This window comes from Symphodus melops (assembly GCF_947650265.1).
Source record: "Symphodus melops genome assembly, chromosome: 5".
NCBI classification, from domain to species: domain Eukaryota; kingdom Metazoa; phylum Chordata; class Actinopteri; order Labriformes; family Labridae; genus Symphodus; species Symphodus melops.
In genome coordinates this window covers 6,244,650-6,271,976 of record NC_136695.1, presented here as the reverse complement: position 1 = coordinate 6,271,976, position 27,327 = coordinate 6,244,650, and the positions used below count along the sequence as shown (strand labels likewise).

Here is a 27,327-nt window from a genome sequence, read left to right as displayed (position 1 = left end):
CACTTTCTTGCGTGTGCATGGAGGAGGAAAGCACAGTTGTTTAGTGATTTATTGTCCCGTGGATTTCATTTTTCTCATGGACTGTTTGAGACATTGAGTAAAAAGCCTTTGCTCTCCATGGTTTTTAAGTCCCTAGAATAAATTCGGACATTATAGGATACTTTGGGTATTATATTTTCTAAGTATAAAAACAAACTAATCACTCTGAAATTCAACACAAACTGTTGGAACCATGGGACCTGCAAAAGTAACATCATGCTGTACTACAGACCGAGACCAACAACACAAACTTATCACGAGGGAATAAATCAACTGAGAATTTGGAGCATTTTGTTAAAAAAAGAAAAAAGAAGAACGTATAGTGCATAACACATCCAGTATGCAGGAATAAATTACATGTAGCTTAAGATAAAAATGTGTTAGGATACTAAGGCGCCCGCACACGCATTAGGCTGGCTACAGACCTGAGAAAGGTACATTTAACAGTGCAGTGCAATATGTGTGTATTACAAGATTATAAAAGAACCGAGAACAGCTGATTGCTTAGGACAGACTCTTTAGAAGTTGTGGTGGCTCTTAAAAGAGCCTTTGATGCTTTGAATAGTGGTCTCAAGATTTACTTCTTGGCCTTCTTGGCTGCAGTCTTCTTTGCGGGTGCTTTCTTAGCTGGAGCTTTCTTCACGGGAGTCTTCTTCGCCACCTTCTTCGGTGCAGCCTTCTTGGGGCTCTTGGCTGCAGGCTTTTTGGCTGCCTTCTTCACCGGAGTTTTCTTGGCTGCGGCTGCCTTCTTCGGGGACTTCTTGACTGCTACTTTCTTGACTGCAGCCTTCTTCTTGGGTGTCGCTTTCTTTGCGGCGGGCTTCTTTGCCTTGGCTGGAGCTTTCTTTGCGACCTTCTTGGCTGCGGGTTTGGCGGCTTTGGGCTCTTTCTTTGCGAGCTTGAAAGATCCTGCGGCCCCCGTGCCTTTAGTCTGGGACAAAGTGCCCTTTGTCACCAGCTTAATCACGGCGGTGTTGATGCGTTTGTTAGCCTTGCTCACATCCACACCTTTAGCCGCCAGTGCCTTCTTCACCGCCGCCAAAGACACACCTTTGCGCTCTTTGGACTCGGCCACAGCGCTGAGGATGAGCTTCGGGAGGGTGGGTCCCTCCTTCTTGGGCTTGGGAGCCGATTTCTTCTTGGGGGCTTTCGCCGGGGCTACTGCTGGAGCTTCTTCTGCCATGATGATCTCTCACTGGACGTGCGGAGGGAACGAGCGGAGGAGGGACATAAATGGAACATGAGAACCGTGAAGAGTCAACCCCTGCAGAAAGCCCTACTCCCGCCTGAAATGTGGCGACACTTTGTGTTTTATCTTCAACATTGTGGGGATATATCTCAGACAGACAATCTGTTGAAACGAAGAAATGTGTGGCAGCAGTTAGAAAACCCTCCTCTCTTCAGACCCAGCTCGTGTTTGGGGGCCAGGGCTCCGTTATTTCGCGACAGCAGGCTTCAAACCTCGACGGTACCCGGTGTGTTTGTGTAACACGCGGGGATTTTCCGTCACATTTCGGCTGCTAAAGTGGCTTCATGAGACCTGTGAACGTTTAAAATGTTGCTAGTGTGCGCAGAGGCTTCCGTTAATCGAACAAAACAAGCATTGACGTTATACTTTGATTAGTTTCGTTATAATCTGACACTTTTCTGGGGAGGTAAACACACGCAGACTCAGGCGGTTAGAAAGACTCACAGATGATGTTGTTGTTGTCGGTTTCAGCTCCAGGTCCGACTAAATGGTTGATTTTATGAGAAGGGGACAAAGTTAAAGTTTGGAAACTGTACGTCTTAACAATCTGACATGAGAGTTAATGCGGGCTGAATGAATCACAGCAGTTTCCATTTGTGTGGAGAGCAGGTTACTGTCTCTGAAGCACAGCCTAGTCTTACCCAGAAGCTGAGAAACTAATCAAATCAGCAAAGGCTGTATGAAATGAGCGTTTCTCTTGACAGTAAATATCCTCATCATTAGTTATTGATTGGTTTGTTTTATGTTACGTGTTTTAATGTGTTTATTCCACTTTAAGTTTTCAGTTTGTGTGGAGAGCAGTTTTGTCTCTGAAATAGTCAAGTTACAGTTGTTCTTAAGGTGAGTTGGTGATTGATTGGTTTTCTGTTTAGTATTTCAGCGTGTAGAAAACGTGTTTGTTACACATTGTTAAACAGTTTCTCAACTGGTCGCAGGCCGTTTTCATTGTGCCTTAAAAAAGTGTCACAAAGTCGATGAAGTGCTTTTTAAACATCCCTTTGTTCTGTCACATTTTTGTACCTTTTAACAGCACAATCTTTTCTGATTCGATGAAAACAAAAAAGTATGGTTGTGATTTTTCATGAAGAAGTTAGCCTTGATGCTAAACCAGGTGGCAACCCCTGTACACAAGATATTAAAGCAGATTAGAGCGACAGACATTCTCCTGATCAGGGATTGGACACATTTATTTATTTACATTTATTCACAGTTCATATCAGTGCAGCGGAGATCATTTGGATTATAGTGGGCTGTAACAGCCGACGAGTTGTGAATAAATTAGCCGCTTATATCACTTTACTGTGAAATGTGTAACATGAACAGTTGAAATGAATCCATAGAAAATACAAGATCTCAAGTGAGAGAAATTCCTTTCATTGTGTTACAAACTAAAAATCAAGCTATAGGCCTCTTTAAGAGGTCCAAGCCCTGTAGTTATTGTCCCACATGTAATTGTGGCACACCCAAAGATATGTGAGCACTTTTGTGTTTATTTTGGATTGAGCTGGTTAAAAGGTATTTTCTAACGACTTGAAAGCCCATATTACGAGCAGATGGGCATTTAATAGTTTTTGTTTCATTACATACACGGTGCAATGTTATTGTTTTTTTGTTTGTTTTGTACAACAGAGCAACAAACAGAAAAACAACAACAATCAATCAAAACCTGACAAGCTCTCACATAGACATATAGGGCCTTCCTTGATTTCATAAGTTTCAAAGAATCAACATAAAGCTGCAGCTCCTTCAAACACATGCTGAAGAGTGGGTCAGTATTTGAGTATTTACATTTGTGTAGAAAATATTTGGCAAGTACAAGTAAGTTATTTAAGTTAAATTCTAATTTTCTGTCCTCCATTATAAAACCAAGTTTCACACTGTTGGATGTCAGGGGAGGCACCTCCATGTTATTACGGGCTGTCCAATTTGTGAAATTCTTCCAAAATAAATCACATACCTTGCAGGAAAACTTCAAGTGCTCAAGTGTTTCTGTTTCTGTTTTACTGTCCAAATGAAATATCCGTCTTAGAAATTCAGCACATGGATAAATGTCATTGAATGTTTTAAAGTTCACCTCTTTGGCTTTAGGGGAGATCGGAAATCTGAGACAATGACATCTAAATCTTTTGACCGCGGAGGTGGAATATTCCTTTAAAATATTCTTTCTTTTGAGAGGAAAGGGAAAAAATTCATGCAATATTATTGTAAAGCAGAGCAGCACCTCAGATGGAACTGACAACGACGGAACAGTTGTGCCGGGTTGTCTCAGGTGAGCACTTCCGCCCACACCTCAGCTGCAACCTGGAAGGCAAATTGAATGCGTCTGCACTTGTCCTGTATTTTGCAGGTAAGTACTTTGTAAAATCTACTTACCTTTGAGATACTCAATATTGTTTACGCAACTTTTTGAGATTTAATCTCCCTCGCGGTAAGTGTGGGTTTTGTCTCCCTGTGTGTTGAGTCGCAGGCTTGCTGCGAGGTTTGTGATACAATGAAATTCAGTCTCCTATACATGTAATAAGCTAATGTAAAGGGTTAAATGTTCCAATACATGAGGAATGCGTAAGTCAGATGTTCACTGACAAAAGTAGGTTTTGATGTGTTGTCTAACATTAATGTGTGTCTTGTGTAAACATTAGATATGTCTGCCGTTTGTATAGAGTATTAGTATCCAGAAAGTTGGTCTCGCTTGCAGTAAGCTTACACAGTGAGCACTAAGTTGCAGTGTGATATATTGAAGCCTTGTGAATAGGTGAATGAGTGGGTTTATGTTGTCCAGATGAAGAAAGCGTGAAAGTAAAGTTGCCTTGAATTGGGGCGTGTTGAAAGAATGGATAGGTTTGTGAAAAGGGGTAGAAGATGTATTGCAGTGTGCAAATGAAAGAAAGGAATATGCACATGCATGTTGTAATATATGAATTGGAGTTGAGCTCTTGAAGGAAGGGTTGGGTGGTCCTGAAAAGGACCGTTATGTTGTTGCTGGTTATCAGCGGGTTTACTTGGAGCTGGTGTACTTGGTCACAGCCTTGGTGCCCTCGGACACGGCGTGCTTGGCCAGCTCACCGGGCAGCAGCAGACGGACGGCGGTCTGGATCTCCCTGGAGGTGATGGTGGAGCGCTTGTTGTAGTGAGCCAGGCGGGATGCCTCCCCAGCGATGCGCTCAAAGATGTCGCTCACGAAGGAGTTCATGATGCCCATAGCCTTGGAGGAGATACCGGTGTCGGGGTGGACCTGCTTCAGGACCTTGTAGACGTAGATGGCGTAGCTCTCTTTCCTGGTCCTCCTCCTCTTCTTGCCGGTCTTGGTGGCCTTAGACACGGCTTTCTTGGAGCCCTTCTTGGGCGCTTTCACGGTTTCAGGCATGATTTCTGAGTGGTGGTCTCAGGATCAGATGGCTACGCCTGGTCGGGAGTCTCTCTTTATTTGCTGCTGATGCAAATGAGGGCGTGCTGTTGCTCACAGGGGATTGGCTGGAGCTTGGGCTCTCGGGGCCGTGCTTTGTGTGGAGTGAGCGGGCTTGGTCCGAAATCCGTTTCCCTGAACTATCTCAGTCGTTATTCCAGATGTTGCCATCCAAATATAGTAGGCCATGCCGACTCACAAATGAAGCCAACAAATGCCCGAGGTTACCTTGAGCCGTTAACTGTACAGCCCATCAAGACAGCAACATGTCAACATGCAAGATAGTGGAGGAAAGAGACAGCAGTGAAACCCCTCAGAGGGAAAAAGACCAGAGTTTTGACCGACACATACTCAATATTAAAATGGTGTAAACAGAAGACTGCCAATTCCCAAATGATCTTCTCATTTCGAGCCTCGAGAAAGTTGAGACAAATATTCCACTATTACTATTGATAGCCTATATTTACTGTGTAATAACCAATGTAAGTTGACGGTGTAGGCCTAAAAAAGGACTTGAATACATATTTAAACCTACCTTGTTATTTGTATTGTTCTATCTTTTTGTTGTTGGTTCACATGCATGCCTTTAGCATTGTACCTTCTTTACTTTGAGCTGTTCCTCAAAAGTGAATGCAGCACTACTTTTACATGCTTCAGTCCTACTTGTTTGACATGTGGCCTAATACCTCATGGATGTAAGTAAAGCCTCATTTGTGTTAACATGAGGTTCATGAAGATTGCAATGATGTTGTTCATGTATCATGAACATCATGATTTTTAATAAGCCTCTTGAATGTATTTATTGTGTCAAATGTGAAAAGTATTTGTGATCTTGATTTATGTCCACAGTAGAAGTGAGTTTTGATGGTCGTGTTTTTGTTTTTGAGGATGTTCTTTATTATTCCGATCCCTCGTCGATTTGGAGCGGTTCTACTGCAGGAGACAACATGTGACGATTTGATACATGTTAACTGCGAGGAGGCTGAAGTACAGGACTCATTTGTATCATGTCATTTTCGATAAATATACGGTCTTGCATCCGTTTTTTTTTATTTCTACACTTTAGTCAAACACTGTTCATAAAGCCTTTAATTATTGAGGTTGATGTTCGTAACACTATTCCCGCCCTTCACGAGACTGTTGTTTCCTTCCGTTGTTGTTGCGACATTGTAAGTGCGGTGTTCATTAAAAAGCACAAATACAAGCAGTTTACACGGCATATTACTCGCTTATGACAGAGATATAGACATTGAGAAATGACTCTTCAGATTGAGTGTGTGGCTCTTAAAAGAGCCTTTGGGTTCGAGTATGAGCGGGTCAGGATCAGGTTTAACCTCCGAAGCCGTACAGAGTGCGTCCCTGTCTCTTCAGGGCGTACACCACATCCATGGCGGTCACGGTCTTCCTCTTGGCATGCTCGGTGTAAGTGACGGCATCACGGATCACGTTCTCCAGGAACACCTTCAACACACCGCGGGTCTCCTCGTAGATCAGACCGGAGATACGCTTCACACCACCACGGCGAGCAAGACGGCGGATGGCGGGCTTGGTGATTCCCTGGATGTTATCACGGAGGACTTTACGGTGACGCTTGGCGCCTCCTTTGCCGAGTCCTTTACCTCCCTTTCCTCTTCCAGACATTTTAGTAGATCAGACGATGAGGGCTGAATACTTCCTGCTCCGGAATCACGGTTCTTTAAGTCTTGTCTGAGAACCTCGTAGAACACAGAGCTCTGCTTTTCTTCTTCTTGGGTCACGTCTTTTAAAAACACAATCCTTTGAAGCATTAGCGCCCCCCTCTGAACAGCACTGTGAATCTGGGACATCCTGTTGGACTGACTGAGCTCCACGATGAGCAGGAGTTGCAGCAAACCTTCAACATATTGGGGTGAAATCATGAACACCGATATGAATTAAGCTCATTACTGTTTTATACCATTTCTAAGCAAATGACACAACACGCTCCAGTTCAGCACCTCGGACAGCGAAGGTCAAGAAAAACATCACGGAGAGGAGGACAGGAAGCTTTAACAGCTTAATTGTTGTACTTGTACTCCCTTTTTTTGCAGGTTTTTACTTTATCTGTAGTCAAATTTCATCTCTCATTTTGTTCATTTAGTCACATTTAAACATTGACTCATGTTGGACTGACCGAGCTCCACACTGACCGCAGGAGTTGCAGAAAATATCCAACATATTAGAGTATAATCATTATACAGCGATATAAAGGGAGATTATCACTGCTTTAATTCTATTTTTTTTATCAAGAAAATGACACAACATGTTCAGGTTTCCAGTTCAGCACCTGGGACAGCGAAGGTCAAGAAAAATATCAAAGAGAGGAGGACAGGAAGCTTTAACAGACTCTTTAAAACATATGATGACTGCATGTAAATACAACTGGCCGGAGTGATGGACTTTTTTTTCTCCAGAGATTATTATTCTACTTTTAATCATTCTATTTTCAAATGATCCTCTTCTCGTTCAATCAATAAATCAATCAATCAATCTTTTTTTGTATAGCGGCAATTCATAACAGGTGTTATCTCGAGACACTTTACAAAAAGCAGGTAAAGGACGTTACTGTTTGTCTGTTAACATTAACAAAAGAGCAGGTAACAAGACCATGCTCATTGTTATGTTTACAAAAAGCAGGTAAAAGACCTTACTTATGGCTATATTACAAGAGCCCACCTTAATCCGTCATAGCGTGGCATGAAAAAACTTCCTTTTAACAGGCAGTAATCTTCAGCAGACCCGGGCTCATGACGGAACAGCCATCTGCTAAACTGTGCCGGGCTTGAAATGGGATGGGGGAGATGGGACAAGATGCAGAAAGAAGAGTAGGATAGGTACTATAGTAGGATAGTTGATGCTTTAAGGTCACAACTACAACCATTATTCTAAAATAGACAATTCTTCTGACTTTACTCAGAAATAATAGAGGTTGTTGAGTTCAGTTCAGATATGGACTGTTAAGATGTTTCACCACTGAATTATCTCCCATGTTTTCAAGTGGAATATCGAAAAGAGGCAGAGACGTGTGGTGATAATAATGGGATGTGGGTGTATTCAGCAGAACTTGTGGCTATACATAGATCGTCATCAAGGAAAGTTTTAGAGAATGAGTGTACTTCCTTAAACAGCATCATTCGTATGAGGAGATTTCATCAATCATCAGTAAAGTAATAACCAACACTTGTGAGTGTGTGCGCGCGGTTCGTTCCATTTGTCAAAGCTCACGTCTTCCTTACACAATCCTTGAAGTCACTTGAGTTATGTTTGTTTATTTGTTATCCGTGTACCGACCTGGGCTGTGTAAAACTCTGCCCTTTCTGGAGTCTTGCTGTTGAGTATTTGTGAGTCCCCGCTGTATCTGGCCTTGATGCTTCCATTGAGGCCAAGGAAGTGTACTGTGCTTGAAGTTTGCCTTCATTAAAGCTCACCAGTTACGTGATAAGCAACATTTGTGAATGAGCGATTAATTGACACGTCACACAGTTGCAGATGAGGGCGGATGTGTCTCCGTTGTGCAGCAGATGAACCTGTACTATTCGTTGCGTGCGTGAAGCTGAACAGCTTCGCATAGAGCTACTGATATCAGAACACCAACTAAAATGAATTATCTAGCAACGTCTGTGATTTTGTTATGCTGAGCCCACCTATCATAGTGTATCTTATCACAAACTATAACTATGCCCATTTGATTTTCATCAGTCAAGATTCATTTCAAGATTTTTATTTGTCACGTGCTCATACAGATGTGCAGTGAAATGGACGCAGGCCACGCAATAACAATAAACACAGTTTCACAATAATAGAATATAGCTAAAGAAATAAAAGTTGTTTCACAAAAATATTAAGTATATCATAGAATACTGTAAACAGTTTAAAGTGTCAGTGTGTAAAAGTGACCGGGGTCCAGTAAAAATAAGTGATGTTCAAGATTTACAAAAAGATCGTTGAATATACAAAAAATAAATATATATTAAAATCATCAGAATAATCAGATGAATTCATTCAGGTAAATTGCTCTCTTGATGGAGTGTGGGTGGCTCTTAAAAGAGCCGTTGTGTTGGTGAGTGTGCGCCGTGCGTCTCTACTTCTTGGCGGCCTTCTCGGTCTTCTTGGGCAGCAGGACAGCCTGGATGTTGGGCAGCACGCCACCCTGAGCGATGGTCACTCCTCCGAGCAGCTTGTTGAGCTCCTCGTCGTTGCGGACAGCCAGCTGCAAGTGACGGGGGATGATACGGGTCTTCTTGTTGTCACGGGCAGCGTTACCGGCCAGCTCCAGGATCTCAGCGGTCAGGTACTCCAGCACAGCCGCCAGGTAGACGGGGGCACCGGCTCCAACACGCTGGGCGTAGTTTCCTTTGCGCAGCAGCCTGTGAACACGACCGACTGGGAACTGGAGCCCAGCACGGGAAGAGCGGGTCTTTGCCTTTGCTCTGGCCTTTCCGCCTGTCTTGCCTCTTCCAGACATGGTTGTTGTTTATCTCTTGAGTCGGGACTGAGAGAAATGTAGCCAAGGCGGACATGCTCTCCATTATATGTCCGCGGAGCGCGGGCGTTTTCCTGCCCCTCCAACCAGAAGAGAGGCTTCCAGCAGAGCAGCAGGGGGCGGCTCGCTCCGACTTTGGCTCCACAGTTTGAACAACTTTTCCTCCAATGAGCAGCGGAGATCGAAGCGGGGGCTCGCTCCCCTCGTCGGGGCTGAGCTCCAGAAGCAACCCGTCACCAATCAGGGGCCGGAGGTCTGAGGCAACGTCACTGCGGCACACCCGCTCCTCCGCTTTAAGAGCAGCTCGGCCCGTGTCGAAGTACATTTTTTCTCCCGTTTAGAGAGACAAGAGACGATGGCAAGAACCAAGCAGACCGCTCGTAAGTCCACCGGAGGCAAAGCCCCCAGGAAGCAGCTGGCCACCAAGGCTGCCCGTAAGAGCGCCCCGGCCACCGGTGGCGTGAAGAAGCCCCATCGTTACAGGCCCGGTACCGTGGCTCTGAGAGAGATCCGTCGGTACCAGAAATCCACCGAGCTGCTGATCCGCAAGCTGCCCTTCCAGCGTCTGGTCCGTGAGATCGCTCAGGACTTCAAGACCGACCTGCGCTTCCAGAGCTCCGCTGTCATGGCTCTGCAGGAGGCCAGCGAGGCTTACCTGGTCGGCCTCTTTGAGGACACCAATCTGTGCGCGATCCACGCCAAGAGGGTCACCATCATGCCCAAAGACATCCAGCTGGCAAGAAGGATCCGCGGAGAGAGAGCTTAATCTGTCCACTGCTCCAAAACCACAACAACGGCTCTTTTAAGAGCCACCACATTTATTCAGAGCTCTTCCTCTACTGTCCACTGTCTACTTCAAGATGACATATTATAACTAGTCCCGTGTCCAGCAATAAGGACACGACTTGCTGCAACCACACACTATAAACCAATTCCCAATATATCACGCGCACAGATAACACATATTGCCATAACTACTGCCGCTGTAGCACTTGTAATTATACGCGTATACAACGTTTTCAAAGTGGCACGCAGAGAGTCTTGAAGCTGCGCAGATGCACCGTGGTGTTTGTCTGTGGTACTCAGCCGTGCTAGACTCATTGACGAGAACATGCAATAAAGCAATACAAGTCCAAGAAAGAAGCTGTCAGCGCGTCCTGCCTGGCTTTGACTTTCGCTGTCCTTGGTACTGAACCGGAGCATGTTGTGCATGTTGTTGCGTGTAAACACTAATAATCGTCCTTCATATCGATGTATAACCATTTCATTCCAATATATTGAATGTTTTCTGAAAATCCTGATCCATTTCTAACAGGCGCAGTGAAGTTTTCTCCTAAGAAAAGCTGAGATACGTGGACAAGTGGTGGCCGAGACACTTGAAGCTATTGGCCTCTCCACCGAGGGACAAATGATTTGTGGAACTTTAAATAGGAGAGATTCACCCGCTTCAGTTTAAATCACCCGCAGGGCAATATTCATTGTGGCCAGTAGGTGTCAGTAGCAGCATTGAGATGTAAACAACGGCACTTTCTTGCGTGTGCATGGAGGAGGAAAGCACAGTTGTTTAGTGATTTATTGTCCCGTGGATTTCATTTTTCTCATGGACTGTTTGAGACATTGTTAAAAGCCTTTGCTCTCCATGATTTTTAAGTCCCTAGAATAAATTCGGACATTATAGGATACTTTGGGTATTATATTTTCTAAGTATAAAAACAAACTAATCACTCTGAAATTCAACACAAACTGTTGGAACCATGGGACCTACAAAAGTAACATCATGCTGTACTACAGACCGAGACCAACAACACAATCTTATCACGAGGGAATAAATCAACTGAGAATTCGGAACATTTTGTAGGGGAAAAAAAGTATAGTGCATAACACATCCAGTATGCAGGAATGAATTACATGTAGCTTAAATAAAAAAAAAAAATCGGAGACACATTAAGCTGGCTACAGACCTGAGCAAGGTACATTTAACAGTGCAGGGCCCTGATGAAGACAGAACAACAAGGCAAATGGCACAGCGTGTTCCAGCAGGTGTCATTTGTTTATACATCTTACTTCAGGGGTCAAACCTGCGTCCAGTATAACCAGGGCTGTTGTTTCTGTTCATATGGTGTCTTCTCTACAATCTTAGCAGGCCACCATAAACAGGTTTTGCTTTGTTTTTTTAACTACTTTTTAAAAAAAAACAATCAGCAATAATGTATATTATTTTACAATAAATCCCATAATCCCACATGACAAAATACGAATATTACTGAACGGTTTCTTAATTTCAATTTTACTGAAATAATGACTTTTCATTGAGAAATAACGATAGCTGCAGAATGCCAGAGTATTAAGAGTATTTTCTACCTCAGATATATATATATATTTTTTTAACTTTCTAAGGTTGAATCTGCCAGAAACAACATTTCTAGTCTTCAGACGTGTCAAGGTGCTTTGACATCATTAGTCCTCCATTCACACACTGGTGTTGAAGCAGTCGGAGTAATTTGGGGTTCAGGGTGTTGCCAAAGACAAACACTAGGAACTTTTTTTATTTGGTTCTGGAAGTTGCTTGCCAAAACTACTACATGATTTGTGGAACTTTAAATAGGAGAGATTCACCCGCTTCAGTTTAAATCACCCGCAGGGCAATATTCATTGTGGCCAGTAGGTGTCAGTAGCAGCATTGATATGTAAACAACGGCACTTTCTTGCGTGTGCATGGAGGAGGAAAGCACAGTTGTTTAGTGATTTATTGTCCCGTGGATTTCATTTTTCTCATGGACTGTTTGAGACATTGAGTAAAAAGCCTTTGCTCTCCATGGTTTTTAAGTCCCTAGAATAAATTCGGACATTATAGGATACTTTGGGTATTATATTTTCTAAGTATAAAAACAAACTAATCACTCTGAAATTCAACACAAACTGTTGGAACCATGGGACCTGCAAAAGTAACATCATGCTGTACTACAGACCGAGACCAACAACACAAACTTATCACGAGGGAATAAATCAACTGAGAATTTGGAGCATTTTGTTAAAAAAAGAAAAAAGAAGAACGTATAGTGCATAACACATCCAGTATGCAGGAATAAATTACATGTAGCTTAAGATAAAAATGTGTTAGGATACTAAGGCGCCCGCACACGCATTAGGCTGGCTACAGACCTGAGAAAGGTACATTTAACAGTGCAGTGCAATATGTGTGTATTACAAGATTATAAAAGAACCGAGAACAGCTGATTGCTTAGGACAGACTCTTTAGAAGTTGTGGTGGCTCTTAAAAGAGCCTTTGATGCTTTGAATAGTGGTCTCAAGATTTACTTCTTGGCCTTCTTGGCTGCAGTCTTCTTTGCGGGTGCTTTCTTAGCTGGAGCTTTCTTCACGGGAGTCTTCTTCGCCACCTTCTTCGGTGCAGCCTTCTTGGGGCTCTTGGCTGCAGGCTTTTTGGCTGCCTTCTTCACCGGAGTTTTCTTGGCTGCGGCTGCCTTCTTCGGGGACTTCTTGACTGCTACTTTCTTGACTGCAGCCTTCTTCTTGGGTGTCGCTTTCTTTGCGGCGGGCTTCTTTGCCTTGGCTGGAGCTTTCTTTGCGACCTTCTTGGCTGCGGGTTTGGCGGCTTTGGGCTCTTTCTTTGCGAGCTTGAAAGATCCTGCGGCCCCCGTGCCTTTAGTCTGGGACAAAGTGCCCTTTGTCACCAGCTTAATCACGGCGGTGTTGATGCGTTTGTTAGCCTTGCTCACATCCACACCTTTAGCCGCCAGTGCCTTCTTCACCGCCGCCAAAGACACACCTTTGCGCTCTTTGGACTCGGCCACAGCGCTGAGGATGAGCTTCGGGAGGGTGGGTCCCTCCTTCTTGGGCTTGGGAGCCGATTTCTTCTTGGGGGCTTTCGCCGGGGCTACTGCTGGAGCTTCTTCTGCCATGATGATCTCTCACTGGACGTGCGGAGCGAACGAGCGGAGGAGGGACATAAATGGAACATGAGAACCGTGAAGAGTCAACCCCTGCAGAAAGCCCTACTCCCGCCTGAAATGTGGCGACACTTTGTGTTTTATCTTCAACATTGTGGGGATATATCTCAGACAGACAATCTGTTGAAACGAAGAAATGTGTGGCAGCAGTTAGAAAACCCTCCTCTCTTCAGACCCAGCTCGTGTTTGGGGGCCAGGGCTCCGTTATTTCGCGACAGCAGGCTTCAAACCTCGACGGTACCCGGTGTGTTTGTGTAACACGCGGGGATTTTCCGTCACATTTCGGCTGCTAAAGTGGCTTCATGAGACCTGTGAACGTTTAAAATGTTGCTAGTGTGCGCAGAGGCTTCCGTTAATCGAACAAAACAAGCATTGACGTTATACTTTGATTAGTTTCGTTATAATCTGACACTTTTCTGGGGAGGTAAACACACGCAGACTCAGGCGGTTAGAAAGACTCACAGATGATGTTGTTGTTGTCGGTTTCAGCTCCAGGTCCGACTAAATGGTTGATTTTATGAGAAGGGGACAAAGTTAAAGTTTGGAAACTGTACGTCTTAACAATCTGACATGAGAGTTAATGCGGGCTGAATGAATCACAGCAGTTTCCATTTGTGTGGAGAGCAGGTTACTGTCTCTGAAGCACAGCCTAGTCTTACCCAGAAGCTGAGAAACTAATCAAATCAGCAAAGGCTGTATGAAATGAGCGTTTCTCTTGACAGTAAATATCCTCATCATTAGTTATTGATTGGTTTGTTTTATGTTACGTGTTTTAATGTGTTTATTCCACTTTAAGTTTTCAGTTTGTGTGGAGAGCAGTTTTGTCTCTGAAATAGTCAAGTTACAGTTGTTCTTAAGGTGAGTTGGTGATTGATTGGTTTTCTGTTTAGTATTTCAGCGTGTAGAAAACGTGTTTGTTACACATTGTTAAACAGTTTCTCAACTGGTCGCAGGCCGTTTTCATTGTGCCTTAAAAAAGTGTCACAAAGTCGATGAAGTGCTTTTTAAACATCCCTTTGTTCTGTCACATTTTTGTACCTTTTAACAGCACAATCTTTTCTGATTCGATGAAAACAAAAAAGTATGGTTGTGATTTTTCATGAAGAAGTTAGCCTTGATGCTAAACCAGGTGGCAACCCCTGTACACAAGATATTAAAGCAGATTAGAGCGACAGACATTCTCCTGATCAGGGATTGGACACATTTATTTATTTACATTTATTCACAGTTCATATCAGTGCAGCGGAGATCATTTGGATTATAGTGGGCTGTAACAGCCGACGAGTTGTGAATAAATTAGCCGCTTATATCACTTTACTGTGAAATGTGTAACATGAACAGTTGAAATGAATCCATAGAAAATACAAGATCTCAAGTGAGAGAAATTCCTTTCATTGTGTTACAAACTAAAAATCAAGCTATAGGCCTCTTTAAGAGGTCCAAGCCCTGTAGTTATTGTCCCACATGTAATTGTGGCACACCCAAAGATATGTGAGCACTTTTGTGTTTATTTTGGATTGAGCTGGTTAAAAGGTATTTTCTAACGACTTGAAAGCCCATATTACGAGCAGATGGGCATTTAATAGTTTTTGTTTCATTACATACACGGTGCAATGTTATTGTTTTTTTGTTTGTTTTGTACAACAGAGCAACAAACAGAAAAACAACAACAATCAATCAAAACCTGACAAGCTCTCACATAGACATATAGGGCCTTCCTTGATTTCATAAGTTTCAAAGAATCAACATAAAGCTGCAGCTCCTTCAAACACATGCTGAAGAGTGGGTCAGTATTTGAGTATTTACATTTGTGTAGAAAATATTTGGCAAGTACAAGTAAGTTATTTAAGTTAAATTCTAATTTTCTGTCCTCCATTATAAAACCAAGTTTCACACTGTTGGATGTCAGGGGAGGCACCTCCATGTTATTACGGGCTGTCCAATTTGTGAAATTCTTCCAAAATAAATCACATACCTTGCAGGAAAACTTCAAGTGCTCAAGTGTTTCTGTTTCTGTTTTACTGTCCAAATGAAATATCCGTCTTAGAAATTCAGCACATGGATAAATGTCATTGAATGTTTTAAAGTTCACCTCTTTGGCTTTAGGGGAGATCGGAAATCTGAGACAATGACATCTAAATCTTTTGACCGCGGAGGTGGAATATTCCTTTAAAATATTCTTTCTTTTGAGAGGAAAGGGAAAAAATTCATGCAATATTATTGTAAAGCAGAGCAGCACCTCAGATGGAACTGACAACGACGGAACAGTTGTGCCGGGTTGTCTCAGGTGAGCACTTCCGCCCACACCTCAGCTGCAACCTGGAAGGCAAATTGAATGCGTCTGCACTTGTCCTGTATTTTGCAGGTAAGTACTTTGTAAAATCTACTTACCTTTGAGATACTCAATATTGTTTACGCAACTTTTTGAGATTTAATCTCCCTCGCGGTAAGTGTGGGTTTTGTCTCCCTGTGTGTTGAGTCGCAGGCTTGCTGCGAGGTTTGTGATACAATGAAATTCAGTCTCCTATACATGTAATAAGCTAATGTAAAGGGTTAAATGTTCCAATACATGAGGAATGCGTAAGTCAGATGTTCACTGACAAAAGTAGGTTTTGATGTGTTGTCTAACATTAATGTGTGTCTTGTGTAAACATTAGATATGTCTGCCGTTTGTATAGAGTATTAGTATCCAGAAAGTTGGTCTCGCTTGCAGTAAGCTTACACAGTGAGCACTAAGTTGCAGTGTGATATATTGAAGCCTTGTGAATAGGTGAATGAGTGGGTTTATGTTGTCCAGATGAAGAAAGCGTGAAAGTAAAGTTGCCTTGAATTGGGGCGTGTTGAAAGAATGGATAGGTTTGTGAAAAGGGGTAGAAGATGTATTGCAGTGTGCAAATGAAAGAAAGGAATATGCACATGCATGTTGTAATATATGAATTGGAGTTGAGCTCTTGAAGGAAGGGTTGGGTGGTCCTGAAAAGGACCGTTATGTTGTTGCTGGTTATCAGCGGGTTTACTTGGAGCTGGTGTACTTGGTCACAGCCTTGGTGCCCTCGGACACGGCGTGCTTGGCCAGCTCACCGGGCAGCAGCAGACGGACGGCGGTCTGGATCTCCCTGGAGGTGATGGTGGAGCGCTTGTTGTAGTGAGCCAGGCGGGATGCCTCCCCAGCGATGCGCTCAAAGATGTCGCTCACGAAGGAGTTCATGATGCCCATAGCCTTGGAGGAGATACCGGTGTCGGGGTGGACCTGCTTCAGGACCTTGTAGACGTAGATGGCGTAGCTCTCTTTCCTGGTCCTCCTCCTCTTCTTGCCGGTCTTGGTGGCCTTAGACACGGCTTTCTTGGAGCCCTTCTTGGGCGCTTTCACGGTTTCAGGCATGATTTCTGAGTGGTGGTCTCAGGATCAGATGGCTACGCCTGGTCGGGAGTCTCTCTTTATTTGCTGCTGATGCAAATGAGGGCGTGCTGTTGCTCACAGGGGATTGGCTGGAGCTTGGGCTCTCGGGGCCGTGCTTTGTGTGGAGTGAGCGGGCTTGGTCCGAAATCCGTTTCCCTGAACTATCTCAGTCGTTATTCCAGATGTTGCCATCCAAATATAGTAGGCCATGCCGACTCACAAATGAAGCCAACAAATGCCCGAGGTTACCTTGAGCCGTTAACTGTACAGCCCATCAAGACAGCAACATGTCAACATGCAAGATAGTGGAGGAAAGAGACAGCAGTGAAACCCCTCAGAGGGAAAAAGACCAGAGTTTTGACCGACACATACTCAATATTAAAATGGTGTAAACAGAAGACTGCCAATTCCCAAATGATCTTCTCATTTCGAGCCTCGAGAAAGTTGAGACAAATATTCCACTATTACTATTGATAGCCTATATTTACTGTGTAATAACCAATGTAAGTTGACGGTGTAGGCCTAAAAAAGGACTTGAATACATATTTAAACCTACCTTGTTATTTGTATTGTTCTATCTTTTTGTTGTTGGTTCACATGCATGCCTTTAGCATTGTACCTTCTTTACTTTGAGCTGTTCCTCAAAAGTGAATGCAGCACTACTTTTACATGCTTCAGTCCTACTTGTTTGACATGTGGCCTAATACCTCATGGATGTAAGTAAAGCCTCATTTGTGTTAACATGAGGTTCATGAAGATTGCAATGATGTTGTTCATGTATCATGAACATCATGATTTTTAATAAGCCTCTTGAATGTATTTATTGTGTCAAATGTGAAAAGTATTTGTGATCTTGATTTATGTCCACAGTAGAAGTGAGTTTTGATGGTCGTGTTTTTGTTTTTGAGGATGTTCTTTATTATTCCGATCCCTCGTCGATTTGGAGCGGTTCTACTGCAGGAGACAACATGTGACGATTTGATACATGTTAACTGCGAGGAGGCTGAAGTACAGGACTCATTTGTATCATGTCATTTTCGATAAATATACGGTCTTGCATCCGTTTTTTTTTATTTCTACACTTTAGTCAAACACTGTTCATAAAGCCTTTAATTATTGAGGTTGATGTTCGTAACACTATTCCCGCCCTTCACGAGACTGTTGTTTCCTTCCGTTGTTGTTGCGACATTGTAAGTGCGGTGTTCATTAAAAAGCACAAATACAAGCAGTTTACACGGCATATTACTCGCTTATGACAGAGATATAGACATTGAGAAATGACTCTTCAGATTGAGTGTGTGGCTCTTAAAAGAGCCTTTGGGTTCGAGTATGAGCGGGTCAGGATCAGGTTTAACCTCCGAAGCCGTACAGAGTGCGTCCCTGTCTCTTCAGGGCGTACACCACATCCATGGCGGTCACGGTCTTCCTCTTGGCATGCTCGGTGTAAGTGACGGCATCACGGATCACGTTCTCCAGGAACACCTTCAACACACCGCGGGTCTCCTCGTAGATCAGACCGGAGATACGCTTCACACCACCACGGCGAGCAAGACGGCGGATGGCGGGCTTGGTGATTCCCTGGATGTTATCACGGAGGACTTTACGGTGACGCTTGGCGCCTCCTTTGCCGAGTCCTTTACCTCCCTTTCCTCTTCCAGACATTTTAGTAGATCAGACGATGAGGGCTGAATACTTCCTGCTCCGGAATCACGGTTCTTTAAGTCTTGTCTGAGAACCTCGTAGAACACAGAGCTCTGCTTTTCTTCTTCTTGGGTCACGTCTTTTAAAAACACAATCCTTTGAAGCATTAGCGCCCCCCTCTGAACAGCACTGTGAATCTGGGACATCCTGTTGGACTGACTGAGCTCCACGATGAGCAGGAGTTGCAGCAAACCTTCAACATATTGGGGTGAAATCATGAACACCGATATGAATTAAGCTCATTACTGTTTTATACCATTTCTAAGCAAATGACACAACACGCTCCAGTTCAGCACCTCGGACAGCGAAGGTCAAGAAAAACATCACGGAGAGGAGGACAGGAAGCTTTAACAGCTTAATTGTTGTACTTGTACTCCCTTTTTTTGCAGGTTTTTACTTTATCTGTAGTCAAATTTCATCTCTCATTTTGTTCATTTAGTCACATTTAAACATTGACTCATGTTGGACTGACCGAGCTCCACACTGACCGCAGGAGTTGCAGAAAATATCCAACATATTAGAGTATAATCATTATACAGCGATATAAAGGGAGATTATCACTGCTTTAATTCTATTTTTTTTATCAAGAAAATGACACAACATGTTCAGGTTTCCAGTTCAGCACCTGGGACAGCGAAGGTCAAGAAAAATATCAAAGAGAGGAGGACAGGAAGCTTTAACAGACTCTTTAAAACATATGATGACTGCATGTAAATACAACTGGCCGGAGTGATGGACTTTTTTTTCTCCAGAGATTATTATTCTACTTTTAATCATTCTATTTTCAAATGATCCTCTTCTCGTTCAATCAATAAATCAATCAATCAATCTTTTTTTGTATAGCGGCAATTCATAACAGGTGTTATCTCGAGACACTTTACAAAAAGCAGGTAAAGGACGTTACTGTTTGTCTGTTAACATTAACAAAAGAGCAGGTAACAAGACCATGCTCATTGTTATGTTTACAAAAAGCAGGTAAAAGACCTTACTTATGGCTATATTACAAGAGCCCACCTTAATCCGTCATAGCGTGGCATGAAAAAACTTCCTTTTAACAGGCAGTAATCTTCAGCAGACCCGGGCTCATGACGGAACAGCCATCTGCTAAACTGTGCCGGGCTTGAAATGGGATGGGGGAGATGGGACAAGATGCAGAAAGAAGAGTAGGATAGGTACTATAGTAGGATAGTTGATGCTTTAAGGTCACAACTACAACCATTATTCTAAAATAGACAATTCTTCTGACTTTACTCAGAAATAATAGAGGTTGTTGAGTTCAGTTCAGATATGGACTGTTAAGATGTTTCACCACTGAATTATCTCCCATGTTTTCAAGTGGAATATCGAAAAGAGGCAGAGACGTGTGGTGATAATAATGGGATGTGGGTGTATTCAGCAGAACTTGTGGCTATACATAGATCGTCATCAAGGAAAGTTTTAGAGAATGAGTGTACTTCCTTAAACAGCATCATTCGTATGAGGAGATTTCATCAATCATCAGTAAAGTAATAACCAACACTTGTGAGTGTGTGCGCGCGGTTCGTTCCATTTGTCAAAGCTCACGTCTTCCTTACACAATCCTTGAAGTCACTTGAGTTATGTTTGTTTATTTGTTATCCGTGTACCGACCTGGGCTGTGTAAAACTCTGCCCTTTCTGGAGTCTTGCTGTTGAGTATTTGTGAGTCCCCGCTGTATCTGGCCTTGATGCTTCCATTGAGGCCAAGGAAGTGTACTGTGCTTGAAGTTTGCCTTCATTAAAGCTCACCAGTTACGTGATAAGCAACATTTGTGAATGAGCGATTAATTGACACGTCACACAGTTGCAGATGAGGGCGGATGTGTCTCCGTTGTGCAGCAGATGAACCTGTACTATTCGTTGCGTGCGTGAAGCTGAACAGCTTCGCATAGAGCTACTGATATCAGAACACCAACTAAAATGAATTATCTAGCAACGTCTGTGATTTTGTTATGCTGAGCCCACCTATCATAGTGTATCTTATCACAAACTATAACTATGCCCATTTGATTTTCATCAGTCAAGATTCATTTCAAGATTTTTATTTGTCACGTGCTCATACAGATGTGCAGTGAAATGGACGCAGGCCACGCAATAACAATAAACACAGTTTCACAATAATAGAATATAGCTAAAGAAATAAAAGTTGTTTCACAAAAATATTAAGTATATCATAGAATACTGTAAACAGTTTAAAGTGTCAGTGTGTAAAAGTGACCGGGGTCCAGTAAAAATAAGTGATGTTCAAGATTTACAAAAAGATCGTTGAATATACAAAAAATAAATATATATTAAAATCATCAGAATAATCAGATGAATTCATTCAGGTAAATTGCTCTCTTGATGGAGTGTGGGTGGCTCTTAAAAGAGCCGTTGTGTTGGTGAGTGTGCGCCGTGCGTCTCTACTTCTTGGCGGCCTTCTCGGTCTTCTTGGGCAGCAGGACAGCCTGGATGTTGGGCAGCACGCCACCCTGAGCGATGGTCACTCCTCCGAGCAGCTTGTTGAGCTCCTCGTCGTTGCGGACAGCCAGCTGCAAGTGACGGGGGATGATACGGGTCTTCTTGTTGTCACGGGCAGCGTTACCGGCCAGCTCCAGGATCTCAGCGGTCAGGTACTCCAGCACAGCCGCCAGGTAGACGGGGGCACCGGCTCCAACACGCTGGGCGTAGTTTCCTTTGCGCAGCAGCCTGTGAACACGACCGACTGGGAACTGGAGCCCAGCACGGGAAGAGCGGGTCTTTGCCTTTGCTCTGGCCTTTCCGCCTGTCTTGCCTCTTCCAGACATGGTTGTTGTTTATCTCTTGAGTCGGGACTGAGAGAAATGTAGCCAAGGCGGACATGCTCTCCATTATATGTCCGCGGAGCGCGGGCGTTTTCCTGCCCCTCCAACCAGAAGAGAGGCTTCCAGCAGAGCAGCAGGGGGCGGCTCGCTCCGACTTTGGCTCCACAGTTTGAACAACTTTTCCTCCAATGAGCAGCGGAGATCGAAGCGGGGGCTCGCTCCCCTCGTCGGGGCTGAGCTCCAGAAGCAACCCGTCACCAATCAGGGGCCGGAGGTCTGAGGCAACGTCACTGCGGCACACCCGCTCCTCCGCTTTAAGAGCAGCTCGGCCCGTGTCGAAGTACATTTTTTCTCCCGTTTAGAGAGACAAGAGACGATGGCAAGAACCAAGCAGACCGCTCGTAAGTCCACCGGAGGCAAAGCCCCCAGGAAGCAGCTGGCCACCAAGGCTGCCCGTAAGAGCGCCCCGGCCACCGGTGGCGTGAAGAAGCCCCATCGTTACAGGCCCGGTACCGTGGCTCTGAGAGAGATCCGTCGGTACCAGAAATCCACCGAGCTGCTGATCCGCAAGCTGCCCTTCCAGCGTCTGGTCCGTGAGATCGCTCAGGACTTCAAGACCGACCTGCGCTTCCAGAGCTCCGCTGTCATGGCTCTGCAGGAGGCCAGCGAGGCTTACCTGGTCGGCCTCTTTGAGGACACCAATCTGTGCGCGATCCACGCCAAGAGGGTCACCATCATGCCCAAAGACATCCAGCTGGCAAGAAGGATCCGCGGAGAGAGAGCTTAATCTGTCCACTGCTCCAAAACCACAACAACGGCTCTTTTAAGAGCCACCACATTTATTCAGAGCTCTTCCTCTACTGTCCACTGTCTACTTCAAGATGACATATTATAACTAGTCCCGTGTCCAGCAATAAGGACACGACTTGCTGCAACCACACACTATAAACCAATTCCCAATATATCACGCGCACAGATAACACATATTGCCATAACTACTGCCGCTGTAGCACTTGTAATTATACGCGTATACAACGTTTTCAAAGTGGCACGCAGAGAGTCTTGAAGCTGCGCAGATGCACCGTGGTGTTTGTCTGTGGTACTCAGCCGTGCTAGACTCATTGACGAGAACATGCAATAAAGCAATACAAGTCCAAGAAAGAAGCTGTCAGCGCGTCCTGCCTGGCTTTGACTTTCGCTGTCCTTGGTACTGAACCGGAGCATGTTGTGCATGTTGTTGCGTGTAAACACTAATAATCGTCCTTCATATCGATGTATAACCATTTCATTCCAATATATTGAATGTTTTCTGAAAATCCTGATCCATTTCTAACAGGCGCAGTGAAGTTTTCTCCTAAGAAAAGCTGAGATACGTGGACAAGTGGTGGCCGAGACACTTGAAGCTATTGGCCTCTCCACCGAGGGACAAATGATTTGTGGAACTTTAAATAGGAGAGATTCACCCGCTTCAGTTTAAATCACCCGCAGGGCAATATTCATTGTGGCCAGTAGGTGTCAGTAGCAGCATTGAGATGTAAACAACGGCACTTTCTTGCGTGTGCATGGAGGAGGAAAGCACAGTTGTTTAGTGATTTATTGTCCCGTGGATTTCATTTTTCTCATGGACTGTTTGAGACATTGTTAAAAGCCTTTGCTCTCCATGATTTTTAAGTCCCTAGAATAAATTCGGACATTATAGGATACTTTGGGTATTATATTTTCTAAGTATAAAAACAAACTAATCACTCTGAAATTCAACACAAACTGTTGGAACCATGGGACCTACAAAAGTAACATCATGCTGTACTACAGACCGAGACCAACAACACAATCTTATCACGAGGGAATAAATCAACTGAGAATTCGGAACATTTTGTAGGGGAAAAAAAGTATAGTGCATAACACATCCAGTATGCAGGAATGAATTACATGTAGCTTAAATAAAAAAAAAAAATCGGAGACACATTAAGCTGGCTACAGACCTGAGCAAGGTACATTTAACAGTGCAGGGCCCTGATGAAGACAGAACAACAAGGCAAATGGCACAGCGTGTTCCAGCAGGTGTCATTTGTTTATACATCTTACTTCAGGGGTCAAACCTGCGTCCAGTATAACCAGGGCTGTTGTTTCTGTTCATATGGTGTCTTCTCTACAATCTTAGCAGGCCACCATAAACAGGTTTTGCTTTGTTTTTTTAACTACTTTTTAAAAAAAAACAATCAGCAATAATGTATATTATTTTACAATAAATCCCATAATCCCACATGACAAAATACGAATATTACTGAACGGTTTCTTAATTTCAATTTTACTGAAATAATGACTTTTCATTGAGAAATAACGATAGCTGCAGAATGCCAGAGTATTAAGAGTATTTTCTACCTCAGATATATATATATATTTTTTTAACTTTCTAAGGTTGAATCTGCCAGAAACAACATTTCTAGTCTTCAGACGTGTCAAGGTGCTTTGACATCATTAGTCCTCCATTCACACACTGGTGTTGAAGCAGTCGGAGTAATTTGGGGTTCAGGGTGTTGCCAAAGACAAACACTAGGAACTTTTTTTATTTGGTTCTGGAAGTTGCTTGCCAAAACTACTACATGATTTGTGGAACTTTAAATAGGAGATATTCACCCGCTTCAGTTTAAATCACCCGCAGGGCAATATTCATTGTGGCCAGTAGGTGTCAGTAGCAGCATTGATATGTAAACAACGGCACTTTCTTGCGTGTGCATGGAGGAGGAAAGCACAGTTGTTTAGTGATTTATTGTCCCGTGGATTTCATTTTTCTCATGGACTGTTTGAGACATTGAGTAAAAAGCCTTTGCTCTCCATGGTTTTTAAGTCCCTAGAATAAATTCGGACATTATAGGATACTTTGGGTATTATATTTTCTAAGTATAAAAACAAACTAATCACTCTGAAATTCAACACAAACTGTTGGAACCATGGGACCTGCAAAAGTAACATCATGCTGTACTACAGACCGAGACCAACAACACAAACTTATCACGAGGGAATAAATCAACTGAGAATTTGGAGCATTTTGTTAAAAAAAGAAAAAAGAAGAACGTATAGTGCATAACACATCCAGTATGCAGGAATAAATTACATGTAGCTTAAGATAAAAATGTGTTAGGATACTAAGGCGCCCGCACACGCATTAGGCTGGCTACAGACCTGAGAAAGGTACATTTAACAGTGCAGTGCAATATGTGTGTATTACAAGATTATAAAAGAACCGAGAACAGCTGATTGCTTAGGACAGACTCTTTAGAAGTTGTGGTGGCTCTTAAAAGAGCCTTTGATGCTTTGAATAGTGGTCTCAAGATTTACTTCTTGGCCTTCTTGGCTGCAGTCTTCTTTGCGGGTGCTTTCTTAGCTGGAGCTTTCTTCACGGGAGTCTTCTTCGCCACCTTCTTCGGTGCAGCCTTCTTGGGGCTCTTGGCTGCAGGCTTTTTGGCTGCCTTCTTCACCGGAGTTTTCTTGGCTGCGGCTGCCTTCTTCGGGGACTTCTTGACTGCTACTTTCTTGACTGCAGCCTTCTTCTTGGGTGTCGCTTTCTTTGCGGCGGGCTTCTTTGCCTTGGCTGGAGCTTTCTTTGCGACCTTCTTGGCTGCGGGTTTGGCGGCTTTGGGCTCTTTCTTTGCGAGCTTGAAAGATCCTGCGGCCCCCGTGCCTTTAGTCTGGGACAAAGTGCCCTTTGTCACCAGCTTAATCACGGCGGTGTTGATGCGTTTGTTAGCCTTGCTCACATCCACACCTTTAGCCGCCAGTGCCTTCTTCACCGCCGCCAAAGACACACCTTTGCGCTCTTTGGACTCGGCCACAGCGCTGAGGATGAGCTTCGGGAGGGTGGGTCCCTCCTTCTTGGGCTTGGGAGCCGATTTCTTCTTGGGGGCTTTCGCCGGGGCTACTGCTGGAGCTTCTTCTGCCATGATGATCTCTCACTGGACGTGCGGAGCGAACGAGCGGAGGAGGGACATAAATGGAACATGAGAACCGTGAAGAGTCAACCCCTGCAGAAAGCCCTACTCCCGCCTGAAATGTGGCGACACTTTGTGTTTTATCTTCAACATTGTGGGGATATATCTCAGACAGACAATCTGTTGAAACGAAGAAATGTGTGGCAGCAGTTAGAAAACCCTCCTCTCTTCAGACCCAGCTCGTGTTTGGGGGCCAGGGCTCCGTTATTTCGCGACAGCAGGCTTCAAACCTCGACGGTACCCGGTGTGTTTGTGTAACACGCGGGGATTTTCCGTCACATTTCGGCTGCTAAAGTGGCTTCATGAGACCTGTGAACGTTTAAAATGTTGCTAGTGTGCGCAGAGGCTTCCGTTAATCGAACAAAACAAGCATTGACGTTATACTTTGATTAGTTTCGTTATAATCTGACACTTTTCTGGGGAGGTAAACACACGCAGACTCAGGCGGTTAGAAAGACTCACAGATGATGTTGTTGTTGTCGGTTTCAGCTCCAGGTCCGACTAAATGGTTGATTTTATGAGAAGGGGACAAAGTTAAAGTTTGGAAACTGTACGTCTTAACAATCTGACATGAGAGTTAATGCGGGCTGAATGAATCACAGCAGTTTCCATTTGTGTGGAGAGCAGGTTACTGTCTCTGAAGCACAGCCTAGTCTTACCCAGAAGCTGAGAAACTAATCAAATCAGCAAAGGCTGTATGAAATGAGCGTTTCTCTTGACAGTAAATATCCTCATCATTAGTTATTGATTGGTTTGTTTTATGTTACGTGTTTTAATGTGTTTATTCCACTTTAAGTTTTCAGTTTGTGTGGAGAGCAGTTTTGTCTCTGAAATAGTCAAGTCACAGTTGTTCTTAAGGTGAGTTGGTGATTGATTGGTTTTCTGTTTAGTATTTCAGCGTGTAGAAAACGTGTTTGTTACACATTGTTAAACAGTTTCTCAACTGGTCGCAGGCCGTTTTCATTGTGCCTTAAAAAAGTGTCACAAAGTCGATGAAGTGCTTTTTAAACATCCCTTTGTTCTGTCACATTTTTGTACCTTTTAACAGCACAATCTTTTCTGATTCGATGAAAACAAAAAAGTATGGTTGTGATTTTTCATGAAGAAGTTAGCCTTGATGCTAAACCAGGTGGCAACCCCTGTACACAAGATATTAAAGCAGATTAGAGCGACAGACATTCTCCTGATCAGGGATTGGACACATTTATTTATTTACATTTATTCACAGTTCATATCAGTGCAGCGGAGATCATTTGGATTATAGTGGGCTGTAACAGCCGACGAGTTGTGAATAAATTAGCCGCTTATATCACTTTACTGTGAAATGTGTAACATGAACAGTTGAAATGAATCCATAGAAAATACAAGATCTCAAGTGAGAGAAATTCCTTTCATTGTGTTACAAACTAAAAATCAAGCTATAGGCCTCTTTAAGAGGTCCAAGCCCTGTAGTTATTGTCCCACATGTAATTGTGGCACACCCAAAGATATGTAAGCACTTTTGTGTTTATTTTGGATTGAGCTGGTTAAAAGGTATTTTCTAACGACTTGAAAGCCCATATTACGAGCAGATGGGCATTTAATAGTTTTTGTTTCATTACATACACGGTGCAATGTTATTGTTTTTTTGTTTGTTTTGTACAACAGAGCAACAAACAGAAAAACAACAACAATCAATCAAAACCTGACAAGCTCTCACATAGACATATAGGGCCTTCCTTGATTTCATAAGTTTCAAAGAATCAACATAAAGCTGCAGCTCCTTCAAACACATGCTGAAGAGTGGGTCAGTATTTGAGTATTTACATTTGTGTAGAAAATATTTGGCAAGTACAAGTAAGTTATTTAAGTTAAATTCTAATTTTCTGTCCTCCATTATAAAACCAAGTTTCACACTGTTGGATGTCAGGGGAGGCACCTCCATGTTATTACGGGCTGTCCAATTTGTGAAATTCTTCCAAAATAAATCACATACCTTGCAGGAAAACTTCAAGTGCTCAAGTGTTTCTGTTTCTGTTTTACTGTCCAAATGAAATATCCGTCTTAGAAATTCAGCACATGGATAAATGTCATTGAATGTTTTAAAGTTCACCTCTTTGGCTTTAGGGGAGATCGGAAATCTGAGACAATGACATCTAAATCTTTTGACCGCGGAGGTGGAATATTCCTTTAAAATATTCTTTCTTTTGAGAGGAAAGGGAAAAAATTCATGCAATATTATTGTAAAGCAGAGCAGCACCTCAGATGGAACTGACAACGACGGAACAGTTGTGCCGG

General features: G+C 43.4%; 10 protein-coding genes across 10 annotated transcripts; 2 read left to right on the top strand and 8 right to left on the bottom strand.

Moving 5' to 3' along the window:
* Positions 1-565: 565 nt before the first annotated feature.
* LOC306823309 (uncharacterized protein) lies at positions 566-13,130 on the bottom strand. The gene is made up of 4 exons (XM_079342766.1): positions 12,519-13,130; positions 9,685-9,874; positions 9,280-9,522; positions 566-1,230 (listed from the first exon to the last, which is right to left on the bottom strand). The coding sequence occupies exons 1-4, from the start codon at positions 13,110-13,112 to the stop codon at positions 617-619; spliced, it is 1,641 nt and encodes a 546-aa protein (XP_079198892.1). The 5' UTR covers positions 13,113-13,130; the 3' UTR covers positions 566-616.
* Positions 4,234-4,702, bottom strand: LOC306824559 (histone H2B 1/2-like). The gene has a single exon (XM_079344738.1). The coding sequence runs from the start codon at positions 4,650-4,652 to the stop codon at positions 4,284-4,286; it is 369 nt and encodes a 122-aa protein (XP_079200864.1). The 5' UTR covers positions 4,653-4,702; the 3' UTR covers positions 4,234-4,283.
* LOC306824561 (histone H4) lies at positions 5,976-6,411 on the bottom strand. The gene has a single exon (XM_079344740.1). It carries the CDS (start codon positions 6,330-6,332, stop codon positions 6,021-6,023), a length of 312 nt encoding a protein of 103 aa, XP_079200866.1. The 5' UTR covers positions 6,333-6,411; the 3' UTR covers positions 5,976-6,020.
* LOC306824555 (histone H2A) lies at positions 8,785-9,195 on the bottom strand. Its single transcript, XM_079344734.1, has one exon. The coding sequence runs from the start codon at positions 9,172-9,174 to the stop codon at positions 8,791-8,793; it is 384 nt and encodes a 127-aa protein (XP_079200860.1). The 5' UTR covers positions 9,175-9,195; the 3' UTR covers positions 8,785-8,790.
* On the top strand, positions 9,496-9,958 carry LOC306824551 (histone H3.2; the record flags this gene model as incomplete). Its single annotated transcript, XM_079344730.1, has 1 exon — positions 9,496-9,958. Exon 1 carries the CDS (start codon positions 9,548-9,550, stop codon positions 9,956-9,958), a length of 411 nt encoding a protein of 136 aa, XP_079200856.1. The 5' UTR covers positions 9,496-9,547.
* A 2,993-nt stretch (positions 13,131-16,123) lies between the features above and the next one.
* LOC306823395 (histone H2B 1/2-like) lies at positions 16,124-16,592 on the bottom strand. The gene has a single exon (XM_079342882.1). It carries the CDS (start codon positions 16,540-16,542, stop codon positions 16,174-16,176), a length of 369 nt encoding a protein of 122 aa, XP_079199008.1. The 5' UTR covers positions 16,543-16,592; the 3' UTR covers positions 16,124-16,173.
* A 1,273-nt stretch (positions 16,593-17,865) lies between these two features.
* On the bottom strand, positions 17,866-18,301 carry LOC306824291 (histone H4). The gene has a single exon (XM_079344377.1). It carries the CDS (start codon positions 18,220-18,222, stop codon positions 17,911-17,913), a length of 312 nt encoding a protein of 103 aa, XP_079200503.1. The 5' UTR covers positions 18,223-18,301; the 3' UTR covers positions 17,866-17,910.
* Positions 18,302-20,674: 2,373 nt separating this feature from the next.
* LOC306824278 (histone H2A) lies at positions 20,675-21,085 on the bottom strand. Its single transcript, XM_079344360.1, has one exon. The coding sequence runs from the start codon at positions 21,062-21,064 to the stop codon at positions 20,681-20,683; it is 384 nt and encodes a 127-aa protein (XP_079200486.1). The 5' UTR covers positions 21,065-21,085; the 3' UTR covers positions 20,675-20,680.
* A 300-nt stretch (positions 21,086-21,385) lies between these two features.
* Positions 21,386-21,848, top strand: LOC306824620 (histone H3.2; the record flags this gene model as incomplete). Its single annotated transcript, XM_079344811.1, has 1 exon — positions 21,386-21,848. The coding sequence occupies exon 1, from the start codon at positions 21,438-21,440 to the stop codon at positions 21,846-21,848; it is 411 nt and encodes a 136-aa protein (XP_079200937.1). The 5' UTR covers positions 21,386-21,437.
* A 2,497-nt stretch (positions 21,849-24,345) lies between these two features.
* LOC306824544 (histone H1-like) lies at positions 24,346-25,020 on the bottom strand. The gene has a single exon (XM_079344723.1). It carries the CDS (start codon positions 25,000-25,002, stop codon positions 24,397-24,399), a length of 606 nt encoding a protein of 201 aa, XP_079200849.1. The 5' UTR covers positions 25,003-25,020; the 3' UTR covers positions 24,346-24,396.
* Between the last annotated feature and the right edge of the window lie 2,307 nt (positions 25,021-27,327).